The sequence below is a fragment of the Uranotaenia lowii genome, chromosome 2, assembly GCF_029784155.1.
Source record: "Uranotaenia lowii strain MFRU-FL chromosome 2, ASM2978415v1, whole genome shotgun sequence".
In the NCBI taxonomy this organism is placed as follows: Eukaryota; Metazoa; Arthropoda; class Insecta; order Diptera; family Culicidae; genus Uranotaenia; species Uranotaenia lowii.
In genome coordinates, this window is record NC_073692.1 from 392180264 (window position 1) to 392204350 (window position 24087).

General features: G+C 30.2%; 1 protein-coding gene across 1 annotated transcript in view; it reads right to left on the reverse strand.

Moving 5' to 3' along the window:
• LOC129744637 (MOXD1 homolog 2-like) overlaps window positions 1-24087 on the reverse strand; it is a 355619-nt gene that overhangs the window by 55271 nt on the left and 276261 nt on the right. The window contains exon 7 of the mRNA XM_055737259.1: window positions 12737-12916. Within this exon, the coding sequence (XP_055593234.1) occupies window positions 12737-12916 (180 nt within the window). The remainder of the gene's footprint in view (window positions 1-12736; window positions 12917-24087) is intronic.

Here is a 24087-nt window from a genome sequence, read left to right on the forward strand (position 1 = left end):
CTTCATTTCCAGTGCGCTTATTCTGCGAGACGTTCACAGAGTTGGCTTTACGTTTGCGAGAGCCAACCTTCATCATCCAGATTGTAAACTCGGAGCAGTCGATCCATGGATGCATCTAGGGATTCATGAATCCTCTCGTGAATGTCAGAAAAAGGATCTTCAGGGCGACGGTAGTAAAAAGCGTGCTGACATCATTTTAACATTGATAGCATTTGTGGAGGCGTTGACTGCTGCGAGCTCAGTAATCATTTTGGAGTTGGTGTCGAGTTTCATTGCAAGGTCATCGAAGTAGCTATCAAGTCTCTTGGCTAACTCAAGTATAGTTTGCCTATTAAATTCTACCTTTTCCAAGAATTCATCTGAATGTTTCAACCTACAGTCAGAACACTGTCGTATCCCGAATAAGATCCGAAATGTTGATTCCGATCAACCGTTTTTTTTTAAGTCGTTCGAAACTACAAATGATGCGAAACATCTATACTAAGCAACAATCACGAATAGACTGACTCGATTAGCTTGAATCCCAAGCTAACGAAATTGACGAGCTCAGACGAGTTGTCCTTTTTCTCTTTCCTTCTTGCGGTCAGATGTAGTCCGTCTCACCTACAACTAAAATAGTTTCGTTCAAAACACTGATACAAATCATTGTCTGTTTTTTTATTACATTTGTTGGTATAAATTCATTTCATTAAATGTTTGTTTCTCTTATTTCTCATATTCTCCACAAACACAACCATAATATTCCGTCGTTTTCCTGGTGAGCCTTGAGTTGAGGTCCCGAGACACGAGCGCATGAGGTGTGAAATGTTTTCCTACATTTCCCGTTGCATTTTATGACCCGCGCGTTTTTCTCAGGATCGGAACAATTTATGAATTTGCAAACAGACATTGTTGTCTATGTTACCGAGTGATTTGAGGTTATATGATAAGCACCGCAAAATAAAAACAAACAACAGAGTGGCTCTGAGAGCTGCACCGGTTTTTTTTTATTTCACGAGAAAATTAGCCTAACAATTGATAACCAGTAAACCTTGAGTAAATCGTAACATGCCAGGATATCGTCCGCCTAATGATAGAATTCAAATTGATTTTTACAGTTAATTTCACCAATAAAAACTTTATTTATTACAGCGAAGATATAACAAGTTTCCACAGGTAAGCAGTGTGGCCCCTCATCGCTTTGTTTACATTAAGTCTTATTTATCATGTAATGTAAGTGTTACCTGTGGTTGCCTTGTTCCTAGCTGGCAAACGGCAGGAGGACATAGTTCGTGAGCTGTCCGATATAAGTGTGTGAAAAAGTTTTGTATATCGCACATTTTAAAGATACCTGGAGACCGGAAGTGCCAAAAAATGGTATGGTGGGGGACGCCGACCTACTGTTTCGACACCTGCCATGGCGAACATCGTCAAGAAGCGCCTTAAGAGAAATCCTCGTCGTAATGCCACTAAATTGGCAGAGGATCTCAACATATAGGATCGAAGTCTCCGTCGGATCCTGAAAGATAAACTTCAGATCAAGCCCTACAACATCCAAAAGGTTCAAGATCTTACGGTGAAGCAGAAACAAGAACAGGTAAAAAGAGCGAAGGCACTGCTGATGAGAGTCGCGGAAGGAAGGTTGAAGAATATCGTGTTAACCGACGAGAAACTCTTCACCGTACAGAAGTTCGTGAATAAGCAGAACGACAGAGTTTAGTTGCCAGACAGATCACGAAGGCATGCCGACTTGCTGACGGCCACCCGGCGACAGAAACCAGCATCGGTGATCACTCGTGATGGTCGTGGAATCACTCGTGATGGTCGGACTCCGCTGGTTTTTGTCCCTGGAGGAGTGAAGATCAACCAAAATACATATCGGGAACTAGTTCTACATAATGTCGTCGAACCGTGGGCACGTCGACATTTTGGCCAGGGATTTGGTTTTCCAACGGCGCCGGCTCATAAAGCGAAAAAACACTCAACTTTGGATTGCGCAACATTTTCCAGAGTTCATTTCGAGCTCCGAGTGGCCGGCGAGTTCGCCAGACCTGAACCCTATGGACTTCGCTGTTTGGAGTACGTTGAAGGCCGAAGTCTGCTCTAAGAAACATGAAGGTGTGGAGGTCCTGAAGTGACATCTCGTGGCAGCCTGGGAAAAAATACCACAAGAACACCTGCGGGTCTCAAACGATGCGTTCCTCGACCGTCTGTGGCGAGTGGTTAAACTCAAGAGCGAACAAGTCGAACTTTACCAGTGAATTTTGAAAAAGTAATTTGTTTTCAAGAGAAATTGAATGAATTTGAAATAAAAAGTTGTTGTTTTGATTAATTTATATGTTTATTTCAATGTAGCACTTCAATTGCCGGACCCTGTAAGTACGTTCATTATTCTTTTTCGTATTTTTTTTTTCAACATTTTATCAATTTTTATCAGAAAGACTGGCTGAAAACTTGTAGGTGGTTTTCAAATTTGGCTGAACATTTGATTGATCAACCGCCTATACTTAGCGCAAAAAGAACACGAGACAATCGTACTCTTACGTGAAGCACTAACTTTTGTTCGTGCCCCGGTAGACTCCTCAAGACGAGTCCTTTGAAAAGTCAGCACCAATAGCTAATAAATGAAATACATGTAATTATAAAGGCATAAAATATCGAAATAAAATTCAACATTTCATCCGTTTGAATGTCGCCTGTCAACCAGATCAACAGAAAACAATACTGAGCAGGTAGTCGGGTCGGTACGATGAATGGAATTGCATTACACGAAACATTGAATCCGCTGAATATTTCACGTTTCCCAATCAAAGCTGAGTGCTACAAAGTGGAATGAATTTTTCAATCGGTTGGCTCCGTCTTCAGTAGGAGTCTTCACGAGATGGGTCGGGTCGGTCGGGATATACTTTAGCCTTTTTTCGGTTTTTTTAGCGACTGTCTCTGCTTTCCCTCTTGAGAAACCAAGACAGACGGACAGGTTTGGGTGTCGCTTTGCATTTTTCAACGTTGCAACAAATTCTTATCCTTTCGGCGTCGAGGTGAAACTGAATTTTCTGGCTGCCGCTTCATTTTTTTCTCTAAGGGAAAACTCCGACCGGAGTTTATATTCAGCGCAAAATATCACGTTACCTCGCAGGAATCCCTATTTGGGAGGATCACGTACTTCATTTTATGTTAATTGTTGAATTTCATTTTCAAAGGATTCAATAAAAAAAAAACTTTGTCCTTTAACTCAAGGTTCTGCTTTATACAGGGGCAAATTCATGAAAACAAACGCTTAGTGGTTTGGTAAAAACTTGAAAGCGTGCTTGAACTAAACTCAGAAATTTTTCAACAATATTCATATTGTAAACAGTGTTGAAAAATGAAAATAACCAAACCATTCCTTGAATGACAAAAATGACAAAAATGACAAAAATGACAAAAATGACAAAAATGACAAAAATGACAAAAATGACAAAAATGACAAAAATGACAAAAATGACAAAAATGACAAAAATGACAAAAATGACAAAAATGACAAAAATGACAAAAATGACAAAAATGACAAAAATGACAAAAATGACAAAAATGACAAAAATGACAAAAATGACAAAAATGACAAAAATGACAAAAATGACAAAAATGACAAAAATGACAAAAATGACAAAAATGATAAAAATGACAAAAATGACAAAAATGACAAAAATGACAAAAATGACAAAAATGACAAAAATGACAAAAATGACAAAAATGACAAAAATGACAAAAATGACAAAAATGACAAAAATGACAAAAATGACAAAAATGACAAAAATGACAAAAATGACAAAAGTGACAAAAATGACAAAAATGACAAAAATGACAAAAATGACAAAAATGACAAAAATGACAAAAAGACAAAAATGACAAAAATGACAAAAATGACAAAAATGACAAAAATGACAAAAATGACAAAAATGACAAAAATGACAAAAATGACAAAAATGACAAAAATGACAAAAATGACAAAAATGACAAAAATGACAAAAATGACAAAAATGACAAAAATGACAAAAATGACAAAAATGACAAAAATGACAAAAATGACAAAAAGACAAAAATGACAAAAATGACAAAAATGACAAAAATGACAAAAATGACAAAAATGACAAAAATGACAAAAATGACAAAAATGACAAAAATGACAAAAATGACAAAAATGACAAAAATGACAAAAAGACAAAAATGACAAAAATGACAAAAATGACAAAAATGACAAAAATGACAAAAATGACAAAAATGACAAAAATGACAAAAATGACAAAAATGACAAAAATGACAAAAATGACAAAAATGACAAAAATGACAAAAATGACAAAAATGACAAAAATGACAAAAATGACAAAAATGACAAAAATGACAAAAATGACAAAAATGACAAAAAATGACAAAAATGACAAAAATGACAAAAATGACAAAAATGACAAAAATGACAAAAATGACAAAAATGACAAAAATGACAAAAATGACAAAAATGACAAAAATGACAAAAATGACAAAAATGACAAAAATGACAAAAATGACAAAAATGACAAAAATGACAAAAATGACAAAAATGACAAAAATGACAAAAATGACAAAAATGACAAAAATGACAAAAATGACAAAAATGACAAAAATGACAAAAATGACAAAAATGACAAAAATGACAAAAATGACAAAAATGACAAAAATGACAAAAATGACAAAAATGACAAAAATGATAAAAATGACAAAAATGACAAAAATGACAAAAATGACAAAAATGACAAAAATGACAAAAATGACAAAAATGACAAAAATGACAAAAATGACAAAAATGACAAAAATGACAAAAATGACAAAAATGACAAAAATGACAAAAATGACAAAAATGACAAAAATGACAAAAATGACAAAAATGACAAAAATGACAAAAATGACAAAAATGACAAAAATGACAAAAATGACAAAAATGACAAAAGTGACAAAAGTGACAAAAATGACAAAAATGACAAAAATGACAAAAATGACAAAAATGACAAAAATGACAAAAATGACAAAAAGACAAAAATGACAAAAATGACAAAAATGACAAAAATGACAAAAATGACAAAAATGACAAAAATGACAAAAATGACAAAAATGACAAAAATGACAAAAATGACAAAAATGACAAAAATGACAAAAATGACAAAAATGACAAAAATGACAAAAATGACAAAAATGACAAAAATGACAAAAATGACAAAAATGACAAAAATGACAAAAATGACAAAAATGACAAAAATGACAAAAATGACAAAAATGACAAAAATTGCAAAAATGACAAAAATGACAAAAATGACAAAAATGCCAAAAATGGCAAAAATTACAAAAATGGCAAAAATTACAAAAATGACAAAAATGACAAAAATGACAAAAATGACAAAAATGACAAAAATGACAAAAATGACAAAAATGACAAAAATGACAAAAATGACAAAAATGACAAAAATGACAAAAATGACAAAAATGACAAAAATGACAAAAATGACAAAAATGACAAAAATGACAAAAATGACAAAAATGACAAAAATGACAAAAATGACAAAAATGACAAAAATGACAAAAATGACAAAAATGACAAAAATGACAAAAATGACAAAAATGACAAAAATGACAAAAATGACAAAAATGACAAAAATGACAAAAATGACAAAAATGACAAAAATGACAAAAATGACAAAAATGACAAAAATGACAAAAATGACAAAAATGACAAAAATGACAAAAATGACAAAAATGACAAAAATGACAAAAATGACAAAAATGACAAAAATGACAAAAATGACAAAAATGACAAAAATGACAAAAATGACAAAAATGACAAAAATGACAAAAATGACAAAAATGACAAAAATGACAAAAATGACAAAAATGACAAAAATGACAAAAATGAAAAAAATGACAAAGATGACAAAAATGACAAAAATGACAAAAATGACAAAAATGACAAAAATGACAAAAATGACAAAAATGACAAAAATGACAAAAATGACAAAAATGACAAAAATGACAAAAATGACAAAAATGACAAAAATGACAAAAATGACAAAAATGACAAAAATGACAAAAATGACAAAAATGACAAAAATGACAAAAATGACAAAAATGACAAAAATGACAAAAATGACAAAAATGACAAAAATGACAAAAATGACAAAAATGACAAAAATGACAAAAATGACAAAAATGACAAAAATGACAAAAATGACAAAAATGACAAAAATGACAAGAATGACAAAAATGACAAAAATGACAAAAATGACAAAAATGACAAAAATGACAAAAATGACAAAAATGACAAAAATGACAAAAATGACAAAAAGACAAAAATGACAAAAATGACAAAAATGACAAAAATGACAAAAATGACAAAAATGACAAAAATGACAAAAATGACAAAAATGACAAAAATGACAAAAATGACAAAAATGACAAAAATGACAAAAATGACAAAAATGACAAAAATGACAAAAATGACAAAAATGACAAAAATGACAAAAAATGACAAAAATGACAAAAATGACAAAAATGACAAAAATGACAAAAATGACAAAAATGACAAAAATGACAAAAATGACAAAAATGACAAAAATGACAAAAATGACAAAAATGACAAAAATGACAAAAATGACAAAAATGACAAAAATGACAAAAATGACAAAAATGACAAAAATGACAAAAATGACAAAAATGACAAAAATGACAAAAATGACAAAAATGACAAAAATGACAAAAATGACAAAAATGACAAAAATGACAAAAATGACAAAAATGACAAAAATGACAAAAATGATAAAAATGACAAAAATGACAAAAATGACAAAAATGACAAAAATGACAAAAATGACAAAAATGACAAAAATGACAAAAATGACAAAAATGACAAAAATGACAAAAATGACAAAAATGACAAAAATGACAAAAATGACAAAAATGACAAAAATGACAAAAATGACAAAAATGACAAAAATTACAAAAATGACAAAAATGACAAAAGTGACAAAAATGACAAAAATGACAAAAATGACAAAAATGACAAAAATGACAAAAATGACAAAAATGACAAAAAGACAAAAATGACAAAAATGACGAAAATGACAAAAATGACAAAAATGACAAAAATGACAAAAATGACAAAAATGACAAAAATGACAAAAATGACAAAAATGACAAAAATGACAAAAATGACAAAAATGACAAAAATGACAAAAATGACAAAAATGACAAAAATGACAAAAATGACAAAAATGACAAAAATGACAAAAATGACAAAAATGACAAAAATGACAAAAATGACAAAAATGACAAAAATGACAAAAATGACAAAAAGACAAAAATGACAAAAATGACAAAAATGACAAAAATGACAAAAATGACAAAAATGACAAAAATGACAAAAATGACAAAAATGACAAAAATGACAAAAATGACAAAAATGACAAAAATGACAAAAATGACAAAAATGACAAAAATGACAAAAATGACAAAAATGACAAAAATGACAAAAATGACAAAAATGACAAAAATGACAAAAATGACAAAAAATGACAAAAATGACAAAAATGACAAAAATGACAAAAATGACAAAAATGACAAAAATGACAAAAATGACAAAAATGACAAAAATGACAAAAATGACAAAAATGACAAAAATGACAAAAATGACAAAAATGACAAAAAATGACAAAAATGACAAAAATGACAAAAATGACAAAAATGACAAAAATGACAAAAATGACAAAAATGACAAAAATGACAAAAATGACAAAAATGACAAAAATGACAAAAATGACAAAAATGACAAAAATGACAAAAATGACAAAAATGACAAAAATGACAAAAATGACAAAAATGACAAAAATGACAAAAATGACAAAAATGACAAAAATGACAAAAATGACAAAAATGACAAAAATGACAAAAATGACAAAAATGACAAAAATGACAAAAATGACAAAAATGACAAAAATGACAAAAATGACAAAAATGACAAAAATGACAAAAATGACAAAAATGACAAAAATGATAAAAATGACAAAAATGACAAAAATGACAAAAATGACAAAAATGACAAAAATGACAAAAATGACAAAAATGACAAAAATGACAAAAATGACAAAAATGACAAAAATGACAAAAATGACAAAAATGACAAAAATGACAAAAATGACAAAAATGACAAAAATGACAAAAATGACAAAAATGACAAAAGTGACAAAAATGACAAAAATGACAAAAATGACAAAAATGACAAAAATGACAAAAATGACAAAAATGACAAAAATGACAAAAATGACAAAAATGACAAAAATGACAAAAATGACAAAAATGACAAAAATGACAAAAATGACAAAAATGACAAAAATGACAAAAATGACAAAAATGACAAAAATGATAAAAATGACAAAAATGACAAAAATGACAAAAATGACAAAAATGACAAAAATGACAAAAATGACAAAAATGACAAAAATGACAAAAATGACAAAAATGACAAAAATGACAAAAATGACAAAAATGATAAAAATGACAAAAATGACAAAAATGACAAAAATGACAAAAATGACAAAAATGACAAAAATGACAAAAATGACAAAAGTGACAAAAGTGACAAAAATGACAAAAATGACAAAAATGACAAAAATGACAAAAATGACAAAAATGACAAAAATGACAAAAATGACAAAAAGACAAAAATGACAAAAATGACAAAAATGACAAAAATGACAAAAATGACAAAAATGACAAAAATGACAAAAATGACAAAAATGACAAAAATGACAAAAATGACAAAAATGACAAAAATGACAAAGCTGACAAGAATGACAAAAATGACAAAAATGACAAAAATGACAAAAATGACAAAAATGACAAAAATGACAAAAATGACAAAAATGACAAAAATGACAAAAATGACAAAAATGACAAAAATGACAAAAATGACAAAAATGACAAAAATGACAAAAATGACAAAAATGACAAAAATGACAAAAATGACAAAAATGACAAAAATGACAAAAATGACAAAAATGACAAAAAGACAAAAATGACAAAAATGACAAAAATGACAAAAATGACAAAAATGACAAAAATGACAAAAATGACAAAAATGACAAAAATGACAAAAATGACAAAAATGACAAAAATGACAAAAATGACAAAAATGACAAAAATGACAAAAATGACAAAAATGACAAAAATGACAAAAATGACAAAAATGACAAAAAATGACAAAAATGACAAAAATGACAAAAATGACAAAAATGACAAAAATGACAAAAATGACAAAAATGACAAAAATGACAAAAATGACAAAAATGACAAAAATGACAAAAATGACAAAAATGACAAAAATGACAAAAATGACAAAAATGACAAAAATGACAAAAATGACAAAAATGACAAAAATGACAAAAATGACAAAAATGACAAAAATGACAAAAATGACAAAAATGACAAAAATGACAAAAATGACAAAAATGACAAAAATGACAAAAATGACAAAAATGACAAAAATGACAAAAATGACAAAAATGACAAAAATGACAAAAATGACAAAAATGACAAAAATGACAAAAATGACAAAAATGACAAAAATGACAAAAATGACAAAAATGACAAAAATGATAAAAATGACAAAAATGACAAAAATGACAAAAATGACAAAAATGACAAAAATGACAAAAATGACAAAAATGACAAAAATGACAAAAATGACAAAAATGACAAAAATGACAAAAATGACAAAAATGACAAAAATGACAAAAATGACAAAAATGACAAAAATGACAAAAATGACAAAAATGACAAAAATGACAAAAATGACAAAAGTGACAAAAATGACAAAAATGACAAAAATGACAGAAATGACAAAAATGACAAAAATGACAAAAATGACAAAAATGACAAAAAGACAAAAGTGACAAAAATGACAAAAATGACAAAAATGACAAAAATGACAAAAATGACAAAAATGACAAAAATGACAAAAATGACAAAAATGACAAAAATGACAAAAATGACAAAAATGACAAAAATGACAAAAATGACAAAAATGACAAAAATGACAAAAATGACAAAAATGACAAAAATGACAAAAATGACAAAAATGACAAAAATGACAAAAATGACAAAAATGACAAAAATGACAAAAATGACAAAAATGACAAAAATGACAAAAATGACAAAAATGGCAAAAATTACAAAAATGGCAAAAATTACAAAAATGACAAAAATGACAAAAATGACAAAAATGACAAAAATGACAAAAATGACAAAAATGACAAAAATGACAAAAATGACAAAAATGACAAAAATGACAAAAATGACAAAAATGACAAAAATGACAAAAATGACAAAAATGACAAAAATGACAAAAATGACAAAAATGACAAAAATGACAAAAATGACAAAAATGACAAAAATGACAAAAATGACAAAAATGACAAAAATGACAAAAATGACAAAAATGACAAAAATGACAAAAATGACAAAAATGACAAAAATGACAAAAATGACAAAAATGACAAAAATGACAAAAATGACAAAAATGACAAAAATGACAAAAATGACAAAAATGACAAAAATGACAAAAATGACAAAAATGACAAAAATGACAAAAATGACAAAAATGACAAAAATGACAAAAATGACAAAAATGACAAAAATGACAAAAATGACAAAAATGACAAAAATGACAAAAATGACAAAAATGACAAAAATGACAAAAATGACAAAAATGACAAAAATGACAAAAATGACAAAAATGACAAAAATGACAAAAATGACAAAAATGACAAAAATGACAAAAATGACAAAAATGACAAAAATGACAAAAATGACAAAAATGACAAAAATGACAAAAATGACAAAAATGACAAAAATGACAAAAATGACAAAAATGACAAAAATGACAAAAATGACAAAAATGACAAAAATGACAAAAATGACAAAAATGACAAAAATGACAAAAATGACAAAAATGACAAAAATGACAAAAATGACAAAAATGACAAAAATGACAAAAATGACAAAAATGACAAAAATGACAAAAATGACAAAAATGACAAGAATGACAAAAATGACAAAAATGACAAAAATGACAAAAATGACAAAAATGACAAAAATGACAAAAATGACAAAAATGACAAAAATGACAAAAATGACAAAAATGACAAAAATGACAAAAATGACAAAAATGACAAAAATGACAAAAATGACAAAAATGACATAAAGTGACAAAAATGACAAAAATGACAAAAATGACAAAAATGACAAAAATTATTAAACTTACTTTTATTCGAAAAAAAATTACAATGACAAAAATATCACTATCCACGAACGTTTTTGACCCACTTCAACACCAGAAAAAAACATGATTTCGTGATCTACTTGTTTTTTAATGAGCTTGACAGTTCTAAATTGATTTTAAACGTTCTTAAAATACATGATCTCATTTAAGTTTTTAAAAATTTATTTTCAACCCTCAGTTTTACAAAAAAAAATCACTTATAATCTCATCTCAAGCGCCTCAAATTTTTTTTCCTCTAAAATAACTAAGTTTTGCCAAATTTCGTTCATTAAGAGTTATGTACTTTCGTGATTAAAAAATTAAAATAAATATGCAAATCCATTGCAAACGACCGAAAATATTCACCAAATTTCACAGATTCATGTATTTATTCCGAAAATTTAGTTTCCACTTCAAATTTTGAAAACCTCACACGAAATTTCTCAAACAATTTATCTACTTTGTAAATAATACCTTCTGGAGGTCAGCTGATACAATCAACACAGCTGCACATGATTTACGACAATCGACAAACAAATCACACAGATTCCGGTAACAAATTCGTAATTTGAAATTTCCGTTCCATACTGTCAAATGATGTAGCAAACGCTCAGTTGCTCGACCAGCTCGCCAAACAGCAGGAGGGACATCATAGCTGGTTCCGCATGAATGATAAGAAACATTTTGTCGTCCCGTTTGCCATATTGCCAACTCTTGCGAAATCTCCCATACTTCGCGCCGACTTACAGAAGAGTCGGAGAAATATGTATATTTCTTGAAAATGAATGAAAACACAAATTTGCTCTGCCAAAGATTCGCGCTTCAGCGACAAACATCCTACTGTACGGCAGCTGCTGAATTGAAGGCAAAGAGCGACTTTTCCGGAAAATTGCATCCAACCATGAAGCGTGAGCTTGTTTCATGTATTTTTTTTTGCTGCTGCTGCTGCTCCTTGTACAGTTAATATTTTTATTACATCGGAAAGCGAAAAGTTTATTTCACGTCGAGTTGTCGTTCGTTTCAAGTTTTGCGGGGCTGAAGTTTTTGTAAAACAAAAATGGCTCTGGAAAACTCCTCTTCAATTGGCACCGAAAGCAAGTTAATTAGCGCTGCCAGAAGGAAAGAAGGAACAGAAACGCACGCCAAAGACGACCGGGACGACGCCAGGAACATGTTCTCTCTGATTCCATCCGGAATTGGCTGTCCGAAACGCGAAAAGTGCACGTGTAACGTGTGACTTTTGTCGCTTTTGAACGCAGCGGAAAAAATCTTCAACTCGTTAAATTTCAAAACTGCGGAAAAATGTGAGTGCCACCAGGTCACGTTTCCCCTCAGTGAAGCAGGTAATTAGAGGCTCTGAACTAAGAGAGACATCTGAGGAGAAAACTTGTTGTGGTTTTTGATTTAGTAAGGCAAGTAGAAAGCTACACATAAACTTACGTCGGATCCACGTGCCCAGTTCGCGACGACGGTGTTGCAGTGCATCGGTTGAAGTTGGAAGCACGGTTGGCCACGTTCCCGGGATAGCATTTCCAGCTCCTTCGACAGACCCTGGCACTCGTACAGGATCATGTGGTTCAGGTACAGCACGCTGGTGGACGAATCGAAGACGGGTTCGTACTGCGAAATAGATGAAAAAAAAAAAAATCAGAAAATTCATCTTAACTTTTACACTGATGAACTTATTTGAAACATGGCGAAGTTTGATAACAAAATTTGGTAAATATCTCGAGCTTTGTGATGTGTCAATTTTCTCTGGTGGTGTTAGCATTATTAAGATATAAGCCATTATAAACTTGGAAGATGCACTGTAGATGAAGTCTTTAGACGAATTCAGATATCTTCAAAGAAAAATAAGTTAATCCTTATTTTTTTTGACAGTGCAAATAACACATATTAAAAGAATCAACTAGCATAAGAAAGTTTTATTATGGTTTTATTATGGCATTTTATATACAGCTAGTTTTATAACTGTTTTATTATGGTCATGAGAAATGCTTGGCTTCTTGATTTAAACATTTGTTTTCAGGTTGTTCTGAAAAAGCTTATAAAGCTTTTACTACTTAGCTGTTTAGAGAGAGTTCTGAATGCTCCATTTTAACTTCAATAAAACATAAATTTAATAGAAAGTTTGCTTCAAGCTTTTTTGCATGTTTTAAAGAGGCACGCAGCGCTGTAATAAAATTAACTGTAATAAAATTAAGTGAAAACTGTAATAAAATTTGGTTACATTTCTTAATCAAGATGTTAGAACAGAAACGCTTGTGCTAGATTGCACATACATATTTGAATTGGAGTTCCCACATTTAAACATTTTTGATAAGCCACGTGCGTTGTTTTTGAGTTGAATAAACACATATATCAAAGTCCTTAAAATACGTTAAATCACCGGAAGAGGTAGGCTTTTCTTTACCATATGGGTATTGAGTGAAAGAGCTCAACTAATGGGAGAAACAATGTGTTGCTTGATGCCGTCGTTAATCCAAGATGGTGGCTTCCGCTTTCCATTCCAAAGCTAGATATTAGGGGAGAGTGGGAATACTTGATCCCCTTTTCTTATTTTCACCATATCTTTTTGGAAAAATTTAGCAACTCGCCGTCTTTTACACTTTCTGACAGCTTGGAACTTCAAGTTTCTATGCTCCAAAAATTAGAACGATTCTGGAACCCGTTGATGAACTAGAAGCGTTTTCGTGGGAGTAAAAAAATTGCGATTTTTCTGAAGTTAGGGGAGACTTGATCCCCTATTAAAGGAGACTTGATCTTTTATTCAGGAAGCCCTAATCCTTGTAAAAAAAATCAAACGAAACCTCAAGATAGAATGTTAATTGACTATTTTGGTCATGTTTGTTCTCATTTCACAATTTATAGCAGACATAAGAAGAAAATTCTATAACTTTGTCTCAACGCTAAATACATTGCATACTAAAAGGCGCTTTTTTATAATTAAGAGAAAATTAATTATTTTTGCTTTTTTCTTCAGACAATTGTGTGATAAATATTAGTTTTTGGATAAATATTAGTAATTTCATAATCAGCAATCATAACGATCAATTCAGAAGAAGAATATGCCGTTTGGAAGGGGGATCAATTGTACTCAAATCTAGGGGATCAATTGTACCCATAATCAACATTTTAGAAAACTTTTACTGAAAAAAAGTTGAGAGTTTTCCATTGCTTTGAAAATTTTGCAAAATGAAGTTCATTTTACGCTCGAACGATTGATACATTGGAACAAATATTTTTTTCATAATTTTCCCATGTAAGGAACATTTTAAAGTGATGAAAAAAGATCTTCAAGTTACATCTTGTGAAATTTTTCAAACAAAGTTCAATTACTCAAACAATTATTTTGTTAAAAAATTTTAAACTACAAGCATTGTTATTTTGCGCATTTTGGCACATTTTTCTAGAACATTTGATCTTTGTAAGACATTCCAGTTTCGAGATATAGCGAAGGAATCAAGTATCCCCAGGGATCAAGTATCCTCATTCTCCCCTACTGAAAATCTCATTGAACATCCACAATAATGGTCCTAAAGAGCCTAAAGTGGAAATTTTTTCCTAGTGCTTTTATCTTACATTTAAGCTGGTAGGTGTCTTCATAACATTTACTTGTTAGACCGTTCCTCATAACGTGAAAGGATAACAAATAAGTCACAGCCTACTACTATAAAAATAGAAACACTGACTTTTATGTTTGAGGAGATAGAGTCAAAAGTTGTTCTACAAAGTTGTAGATATTATCAAAATGTGAAACATTGCTAAAATAATGAGAGCTATATCTCTACACAGAGCAGAGTATCAAAAGTTTTAGTTGTGAACATACTTTAAATTTGTTTTTATGCTTAAATATTGTTAGTTTTGAATTTACATAAATATGATGTTCACATCATTAATTGAGGCATCCATTACTCACATTTTGCTTTAGAATTTTAGTTGCTGCGACCCTTCCTTCCGAAGTTATCGCATTTTCAAATTTTTTTATTGATAATTTTGCGAGCTTCTATGGTAAATTGGGGCAAGTGGATCCATAAACAAAATACCACATCTTGAAGCTTGATTCAAGTACTACAAACATAGTCAGAAACTACTTGTCTCCACGCGCCTGTTTTTCAGTACGGTTGGCACAAATTTGCGGAAAAATGCCGTAAATTCATGAAAATCGCATGAAACTCCCGAAATATGGATGTAAGTTTAAAGGGCTCAACGAGTAGAAGTCGAGTTGCGCAATCTTTTCTCCTCAAACCTGTATATAATGATAATCGCTTGAAACTAGCTAAACAAGAACTAGTCAAATTTCTCTATCTGACGCATCTTGAAATCCAAGATGGCGGCTTCCGCTAAACTTTGAAATGCTTTAAACTAATGAAACAAATAAACCCCTTCCAATAGTAGTAATGGGTGAAAAGACTCAACTAGAAGAAATCGAATTTCACAATCTGACGTCATCTTGAAATTCAAGATGGCGGCTTCCATTTGAGTTAAAAATGACGTTACTCACTGATAATCAACTGAAACCCTCACTATATTCATATTTCATGAAATGACTAAACAAAAAGAAGCCGAATTTAACTATCGTACGCCATCTTGAAATTCAAGATGGCGGTTTCGGCTTCTCTTTACAATCCTGATAATTGCTTGGAATCCCCATAACATTGGTATAAGTTTGTCTAGGTTTTGTTTTTTCTAGACAAGTCTTGTTGATCTTCTTTTATCTTGCATTGTAGTATCTTCTGGCATATTTTTAAAATAAATCGAACTTGATACGTCTAGTTTGATATTGTTTTATGAAATATTATTTTGTTATATCTTGTTTTGTCTTGTTTGTTCTTATTTCTTGTTTTATTTAACATTGTGTTTTTTTTTTGTTTTGGTTGTTTTTTGTGTGTCATCCTATTTAATTTTGTAAAATCCTATTTTATTTTGTTCCATGAAATTCAACTTTTGCTCGTTCAGCCCTTTCAACCAATACCCATATTGTGGGGGTTTCATGTGATTTTTAGTCGTTTACAGAATTATAAAGTCCAGTGGAAGCCGTCATCTAAGAATTTGAGATGGCAATTAGTCAATTAGCTTTATTAGAGTTCTGGTGATGCATAGAATGTGCTTTGGATTTTGATGAAGATTGATGATATAGTCTTAACGAAGTTGTGCTGACTATAATTAAGCTAAATTGGTACTAGTGATATTATTTTCAAAGGCACTTCAGATAAACCGTTCCATTTCTGTGATTGAAAGTTGGGTTTGTTTTAATTTGAATTCAAAATTCCCAAATATTGAAGACGGTTCATTATGTCCCTAAAATAAGCATGCCAGAAACTCCTGCACATTTTTTCATGATTATTTTTAAAAAACTTGTTCCAAAATCTCGTTTTGGAGACATAAATAAAAAAAAACAAAAAACATTTTTTTTCTTCTATCATCTCTTGTTTGGTTATTTGGTGTCAAGAAATTTCAAAATTGATTAGTTTTGAGATAAATCGTTCTTTGATAAATGGTAATCCAATAAACCTTAATGAAACCATAAAACAGATTTTAATTCTATTTATTACTCCCCGTTCAATCAAGGATTCAGATGTTGCCTTGACTAAGGTTGTCAGAAGTTTTTTAGCACGTTTCCGGGCTGGACAATTCCGGGCAATTTTATGTAAAAACCTGTCAAAATCCAAGCATTTAATTTTAAAATTGACCACCAAAAATCCGAGCAATTTCTTCAAAACCTGGAAATTATTCAACAAAAATTTAAAAAAATATTTTACATCAAAATTCTTCGACAAATTTAAAACCGTATTTCAGGCATCCAAAAAACCTTTCAAGATTTACTAAATTCATTTTACAGGCATTAATAAAGAAATTTATCAACACAATTTGATTTTTTTTGACTGATTTGCCAAATAATATAAATGAATCAGTGCAAAATCCGGCCATTTTTCAATGAAATCCGGCCAACCGGACCAAGCCGTGAAAACCCGGATAAAACCGAGCAGTCTGGCATCCTTATCCAAGATATGCATTTAAGAAATACTAAAAGTTCTACTTTTTTTTTAAAATTTGAATAGATAATACTTCTACTATTTCTAACATCATTGAAGAAAGTGTTTGTGTTTTTGATATTGAACATTTTATCCCATTGTTAACTTTGTTGAAGACCTTAAAACGATTGGACTTGAGTTTGCTTCAAAATTCCCGCATTTGAAGAATTGAAAAAATTGACAAAATTAAATTTCTATATCTTTTCCTTAAAAGTCAAAATGGCTCACTGTCTTCAAGACAGTCGATCAGTGAAATAAATATTTATTTTTTTTAAACAATTTTCTATAATTTTGCATTAAAATGCACGAATTCAAAGGAAAAATTGAATGATTCGCTAATTTTGAATCAGTGGCCCTAGATAAGTCGAAATATTTTGGCTTTTAAATTCTTAACACCTTGGAAAACGTGAACTTGGTTGCTTGGTCAGTTTTTTGATCTTAGGTAAAATGGAGTTGTAGACTGACTTAAAATTAAAAAAGTTCTTCTGTTTATTGACTCATCAAATTAGGGGCGACAACGACGTTGTCAATAAACAGAAAGAATTTTAAGTCAGCCTACAACTCCATTTTACATAACATCAAAACACTAACAGACAAATATAAACATAACATCAAAAGTAAACAAATAACTTCAAACAGTAGTATAGACGACATGCGCGGATCTACGGGGGGGGGGTGATGGGGGTGATCACCCCCCCCAGGCGGAAAAAAATAATCATCATTAAAATGGTCAAAAATTTTTTAACTCAATTTAGATGAAATAAAACTTTTTCACGTGTTAAAATATCTTACCATTTTTACGCGTGCATGAGAATTGAATTGATGCGTATGCGTATGCTCATGTATAAATTCGTTTTGGCTTAGGGCGTGCAAAAAGGATAAAGCTTGAACCTCACTCTTTAAGGAATTTCCTTGAGCATGACAGCAGATTTGTTTTCTTTAATAACGGATAACCAGAAACGTCGGTTGATAGTGACTTATTCTAAATGATTTCTTGAAAAGGCCTGAAAGAAGCCAACATTTATTTTCAAGTTGATCATAAAGTGATTTTTTATTTATGCATGTTTACCATACTTGATGATTTTCTAGAAAAAAAATTAATCGGTCCACAGATAAAAATTTTCAATAATTGTTCTACTTTCGGCTAGAAATATTCGTGACATAATTCTGACCTTTTGAGTAACACTTTTTAACTGTGGGAAAATAACCTCAAAAGCGATCATGTGTTTGAACGGACATCAAAGTTTTGTTAACTAAAATTTTGGAAGTTATTTTTCTTTTCCTATTCATATACGTAGGCAAGTGTGCATAAGAACTGTCAAAAACAACTCTATAGTTGATATTATTTCCAGATGTAGCAACCGAAAATCTGTTCGAACTTTGCAGACATCCGGATCTGCTATGGAACATGCATGCCACCGAAGATTATAAGAGGAACCATAAAAGCCTCGAAATGTTTTCAAGTTCTACTAGCAAATCTGACCTCCAGAATGATCAGACGTTCGCATCTGCTGCAGACAGCTGCAGTCTATGAAATAGATATAGGTGCTGTTTTAAACGATCATCCTTAACCTTACTCAACTATCGATGATCACAAAGCTTTACATTTTAACTAGACACTGGGTACCTCCACCAAATTTTTCGTTTCCATACTCCGAGCATTTGAAAAGTCGAAGTGCTGAAAAAGAAAAACGATACGCAAGTGCAATGCATTTGGAAACATTAAAAGTTGGCCAGTTTTTTTTCCAAACTGAGCTAGGTTATTTTTGTAAAGTCTGACCGCTTTTTGTAGTCAACCTCACTGGTGCAGTTAATAAAACTGTTCAATTGTTAAATCTTGTTACTAAGCCACTGACTTGTTTTTTAAAACTCACAGCAAGCAGAGAGACGAATCTATTCAGCAAACCTCTTTAAAAAAATAAATATAATGATTAGCAATCTATATTTTATTTGTTTAGATACTTGCTTATTTGTTTTTTTAATGTTTATTTTTTTAGATTGTTTTTTGATTTACGTCTTTAAATTGATATATTAATGGAATTTAAAAAGAAAAATATGTGAAATTATTGAATATATACATTGACGAGTTTCGATAAGGAATGAAGCAGAATACGGTTTAAAATTCTAACTCAAAAGAGAAAATATATCGATTAAATATATTTGAAACTCACGTAAATGGCGTTTTGCCCAAATATTGTAATAATTTCAAAATTAATAAGACGTAGTTATAACCATAAAACCAGAGATGCTCATTTGAGTGAGTTGAAATCATACCAACAGATTTATTTTTGACTGAAAATAAATAAAGTACGATTTCCAAAATTAAATTGCTTATGGATTTCTAATCTGATAAAAATAAACAATTGGTCATTCCATATCCCCAACTAGATAAATAAACGTAAATTCAACTTTATACTAGTGAAAAAAAACATTTGTCTGCGTTTTGCGTAAGACTAAGCCATCCACAAACAGATGTACAGAATTCTTTGAACTTTTTTTTTTAAATTCCTTTAACATTATTTACATGCTGCTGAATTCTCTTCATCTATCATCAACATTTTTCCTGCCACAGTTTTTATTTCTCCCAATCACTCAAAAAATGTTGGCCATATTTTTTGAAAATTTATTAAATCACCCCCCCTAAGAGCAATCTCTAGATCCGCGCCTGATAGACGATCGCTAGATTAAGTAAGTTTAAAATAGTATAATAAATGGTAAATTCTTTGAAAATAAATTTAATTTAAGATCCGCTGAAGAGGAGTGAAAAGCCAAAAGTAGCTCGAAACGTCCGAACCAACTGGCAAGTAATTTTGTAGTTATTTATTCGCCGAAAAAAGTCGATAATAAAAACAAATTACTGGACATAGCCAATGCTCCTTCTGACTTCTCTGACTTCCCTCTGACCGTTTAAGAAGTGCGAAAGCTTATTCCAAAAGGTTTCAGTTATTCTCTGCTGCAGTTGTAGTAAAATAGAAAAGTAAAATTTTGCCAAGTTGAGAGTAAATCTAATTGCATTTATCAAGCCATAAACTGAAGCCGTTCATTTTACTGAGATATTGGTGAATTTATTCATGAGTTCATTACAAGTAAGCCGTTTCGAAAAATGAGTGCTTTAAAAGTTGCATTGTAACTTTTCAACGACGCACCAGATGGCATTGCTTCCAGTCAATTTTTAACGATTGTTTCTGATGATAGCTTTAAAATTTTAACACACTTTTCTGAAGATTTTTAGTTCGAGCTTGGACATCTGTTCCCTGCGACTAAACTACACAATTGTCAATGAAAATGAGAAAATGTTTATTCACTATGTCTCGTTTTCTGTTTAAGAGCTTTAAGTGCTGTTGAGTAATTGTAAATCACGAATGACATAAGTATTCTAAAAATTTTAAACCAAAAAAAAAACCATTTGCTCATTTTTAAAATGTTATTTTTAAACATCGCTATTGAAATCGGTTTTTAAAACTCTTTTTCATGAATATTTCATGAATTTATATTTTGAAACAAAATCCTTAGAAAATACGTTCATCATCATCATCATAAAATTTTGAGTTACTACTAATCCACAAAAGGAACTAGTAGTAAATATAAAATCTTTTTCGAGGTACCATTTTCTGAGGTGTTTTTTTCTATTTTATCAATAATGATAAAATGTGTGTCTTTTGATGAAACATATGCATTATCTCTCGCTTGAGTTTTAATCGATTTGTACAAATTACAAGTTCAAAAAAGGTAAAAAATACATTTAACTGAAGACAAAAATAAGATTAAAAGTTTTTAAACATTCTACATTCATTTTCGGCAATTTTTTTTTGTAAAAAAAAAAATTCACAAGATTTTTCTCTGGGTAATTTAAGCTCTCAGCAGTCCAAACTAGGGTGGTCGGAATTACCGGTTTTTATCAAATCCGGTATTTCGGTATTTGTAATTTATAAAAACCGATAAAACCGGTATTTTTCAAAGTATTTCGAATTCATGAATGATTTCGTCTAATTGCAGTAGTAATGGCATAAAATGCTTAGAATTTATAACGCAATAGATTCAGCAACATTTCCAATAAAAAAAAATGGTATTGTGCCTTTAAATTATTCCTTTGTCATAAATCTATCATCATTCTCATAATAATCATTATATTTATCATCTTCATTTTGTTATTTTAATTTCGATGTGATGTTGCGGAAATTCTAGAAGTTTCATATTATTTTCAACGAATTTTTGTCCTCTACTCTGTAAAACAGTATTCATATTTAAGAACAGATTTTACAGATTTATTAAAAGTTTATATAGCCTTTAATGAAAATGATATGAAATTGGTATACAAAAAGATTTTTCGTCAAAACAACAACTTATCTAATAAATAAACAAAACTCAAAACACTGTCACAAAGCTTTTGGTTGACTCACTCCCCACAACCTAGGTCGTGATCGCATTAAGTTTGCGCTCCCAAAAATAAAACGAACAAATCGAAATAAAAATTCATGAAAAACCAGTCAAAATTTAGCAAAAATTGAGTTGTTTGGATCTGATCCATACGCTTTTTGTTGCTATAATACTGTTGCAAATTTATAAAAACTTTGTTACTGCTTGATCTGGAAAAGGAAAATGCTTCAACAGCGTTAAAAATAAAAACAACAGAGTTCCATCAATTACCTTGAAAATATTGACAAAAAAACTAATACAAACAGTCTAACATGTGTCTAAATGCTGACTCTGTTGAAAGTTTGGTTAGAACTGAAGTAAAAATTGATGTAAACATGTGTTTAAATGCTGACTCTGCTGAAACATTTTATGTTTTGAAACAAACTAGGAAGTTTCTAATCAGTTTTGAATATTTTTCATCTTAAATTTCAAGTTTGTGGAAGCCTGGCACCGCTTAGAACGATTTTGATAAACTTGGCCTGCTTATAGATAAGACATTTTTGCAAATTTTATCAAATTCCAGCTTTTCAATGAAAAATTCAGTGATTATTGTGAAGCAAACTTAAATTTCTTGTAGCTGTATCTTTTTTCAGTCATTATAAATTTATGCAGTCTTTAAATGTTATGGAGCGTTAGTTCGATAGCTGAACTGAAATGTCTAAGGTTTCGGGGAAAAGCTTTAATTCATAAAATTACATCGACAAGTTTTAGCAATAATCAAATCTCATATAAACCTTCCAGTAAGGTATTGAGCTTGGATTTTGAAGCTGATTGAACAAAATTTGAGTATTTTTACTCATAAATACTGGGTAAAAAAACGTTTAGCTGTGTCAATTTTAGAATGCCAAATAATGATGAAAAATTTACCGGAAATACCGGTTTTTTACCGTCCTTAAAGTCGGTATTCCGGTATTGAGAAAAAGGACGGTTTTACCGGTTTCGGTAAAACCGGTTAGACCATCCTAGTCCAAACTTACCCCAAGGGAATTCTCAGTTTTTTCTCGCTTTTTTAATGTAAAAGGTACAATTTTAATTTTCCTTTAATATCTTGAAAACATCATAATATTAAAACTTAAAAGATTAAATTTTTTTTTTGTTGAACCACTGATCAGATTAAGAAAATTCAGAGGTTACAGATGACCTGGCATAATATAAAAATGGCGCTAACCTGAATCACAATTAATAATATTTTTTTGAAAATATTTTATAGGATTATCTTAAAATCCACAAAGAAGAAAACTTTTTGACAACCAAAAAGACAAATGCTACAGCTACAGTAAAAACTTGAAAATATCCAATTATTCCAGAAAAAAAAGTCTTTCTGGCAGTATCAGAAATTTTTTTTAAATATTTTTTGTTCTCTAAAACTTTAAGATGTGAGGCCTAAAGAGCTAAAATAGTCACTTTTGAGCGAGAAGAAACATTAACCATACAAGGAACACCAACTTAAGGACCATTCTATCCTACTTGTCGGAAATCCATCGAATTCACTGGGGCTTACTCCAAGTTTCCAGAAGCTTTACCTGGTCCAATAACTTTATCATTTTTTTCTCAAGTTTTTACGAAATTTGTTTGCCTTAACCACTCGTGAACTTTGAGGCTCGTAATATTCTGACTTTCGTAACAGTAATCAATCTGGATGTATTGCCGGATTGCCCTACTTTGGACCCTTCAAGTGGTGGTTTTTAAATAATCATATTTTTCTCTTAAATAGACGAGAGGTTTGTATTTTTTAGGAAATTTACGATCTTGTCTGCAAGTCTCAATAATAATTTTCAACATAGGTTTCGCTGTTATTGAAAGATTTGAAAAGAACAATAAGAACAAAGGATGAACAAAGTTTCCAGTTTTGAACCTTCTGTTTCTATTTGATACTGAACTGGTTCCTTTCTTTGGACCTCGAACTTAAGTTCCTTTAAAAAGTATTGTTTAGCGAAAATAGTTGAACGAATTCATTAAAAATGTAATCTTCAATCAAATATTATCATAAAAAAAGTATTAAAGCTTTTGAACGATTAAAAACACCAAAATTTCTGAAATGAACATCTTAAACACTTTCACTCCCCGTGAGCTCTATCAGCATACCAATATCTGAAACTTTTTTATGTTTGCTAACTTGTAGTTTATTTGCGAAAGGCTTTCAAAGCTTTAAGAAATGTTCAATATTTGCACTGAATAATGTCCCAATAAAAAAAAACGCCCTTTATTGATGTTTTAGTATTAACAAAAAGATTTGGTGATCAGGTCTAGAAATAAAGCATTAAAGTAGAAAGTCTCCTGTTTTTGGACACTTCTCAAATTTTCCGGGTTTTAAATTGATTTTCTTTTATTTTAAGAAAA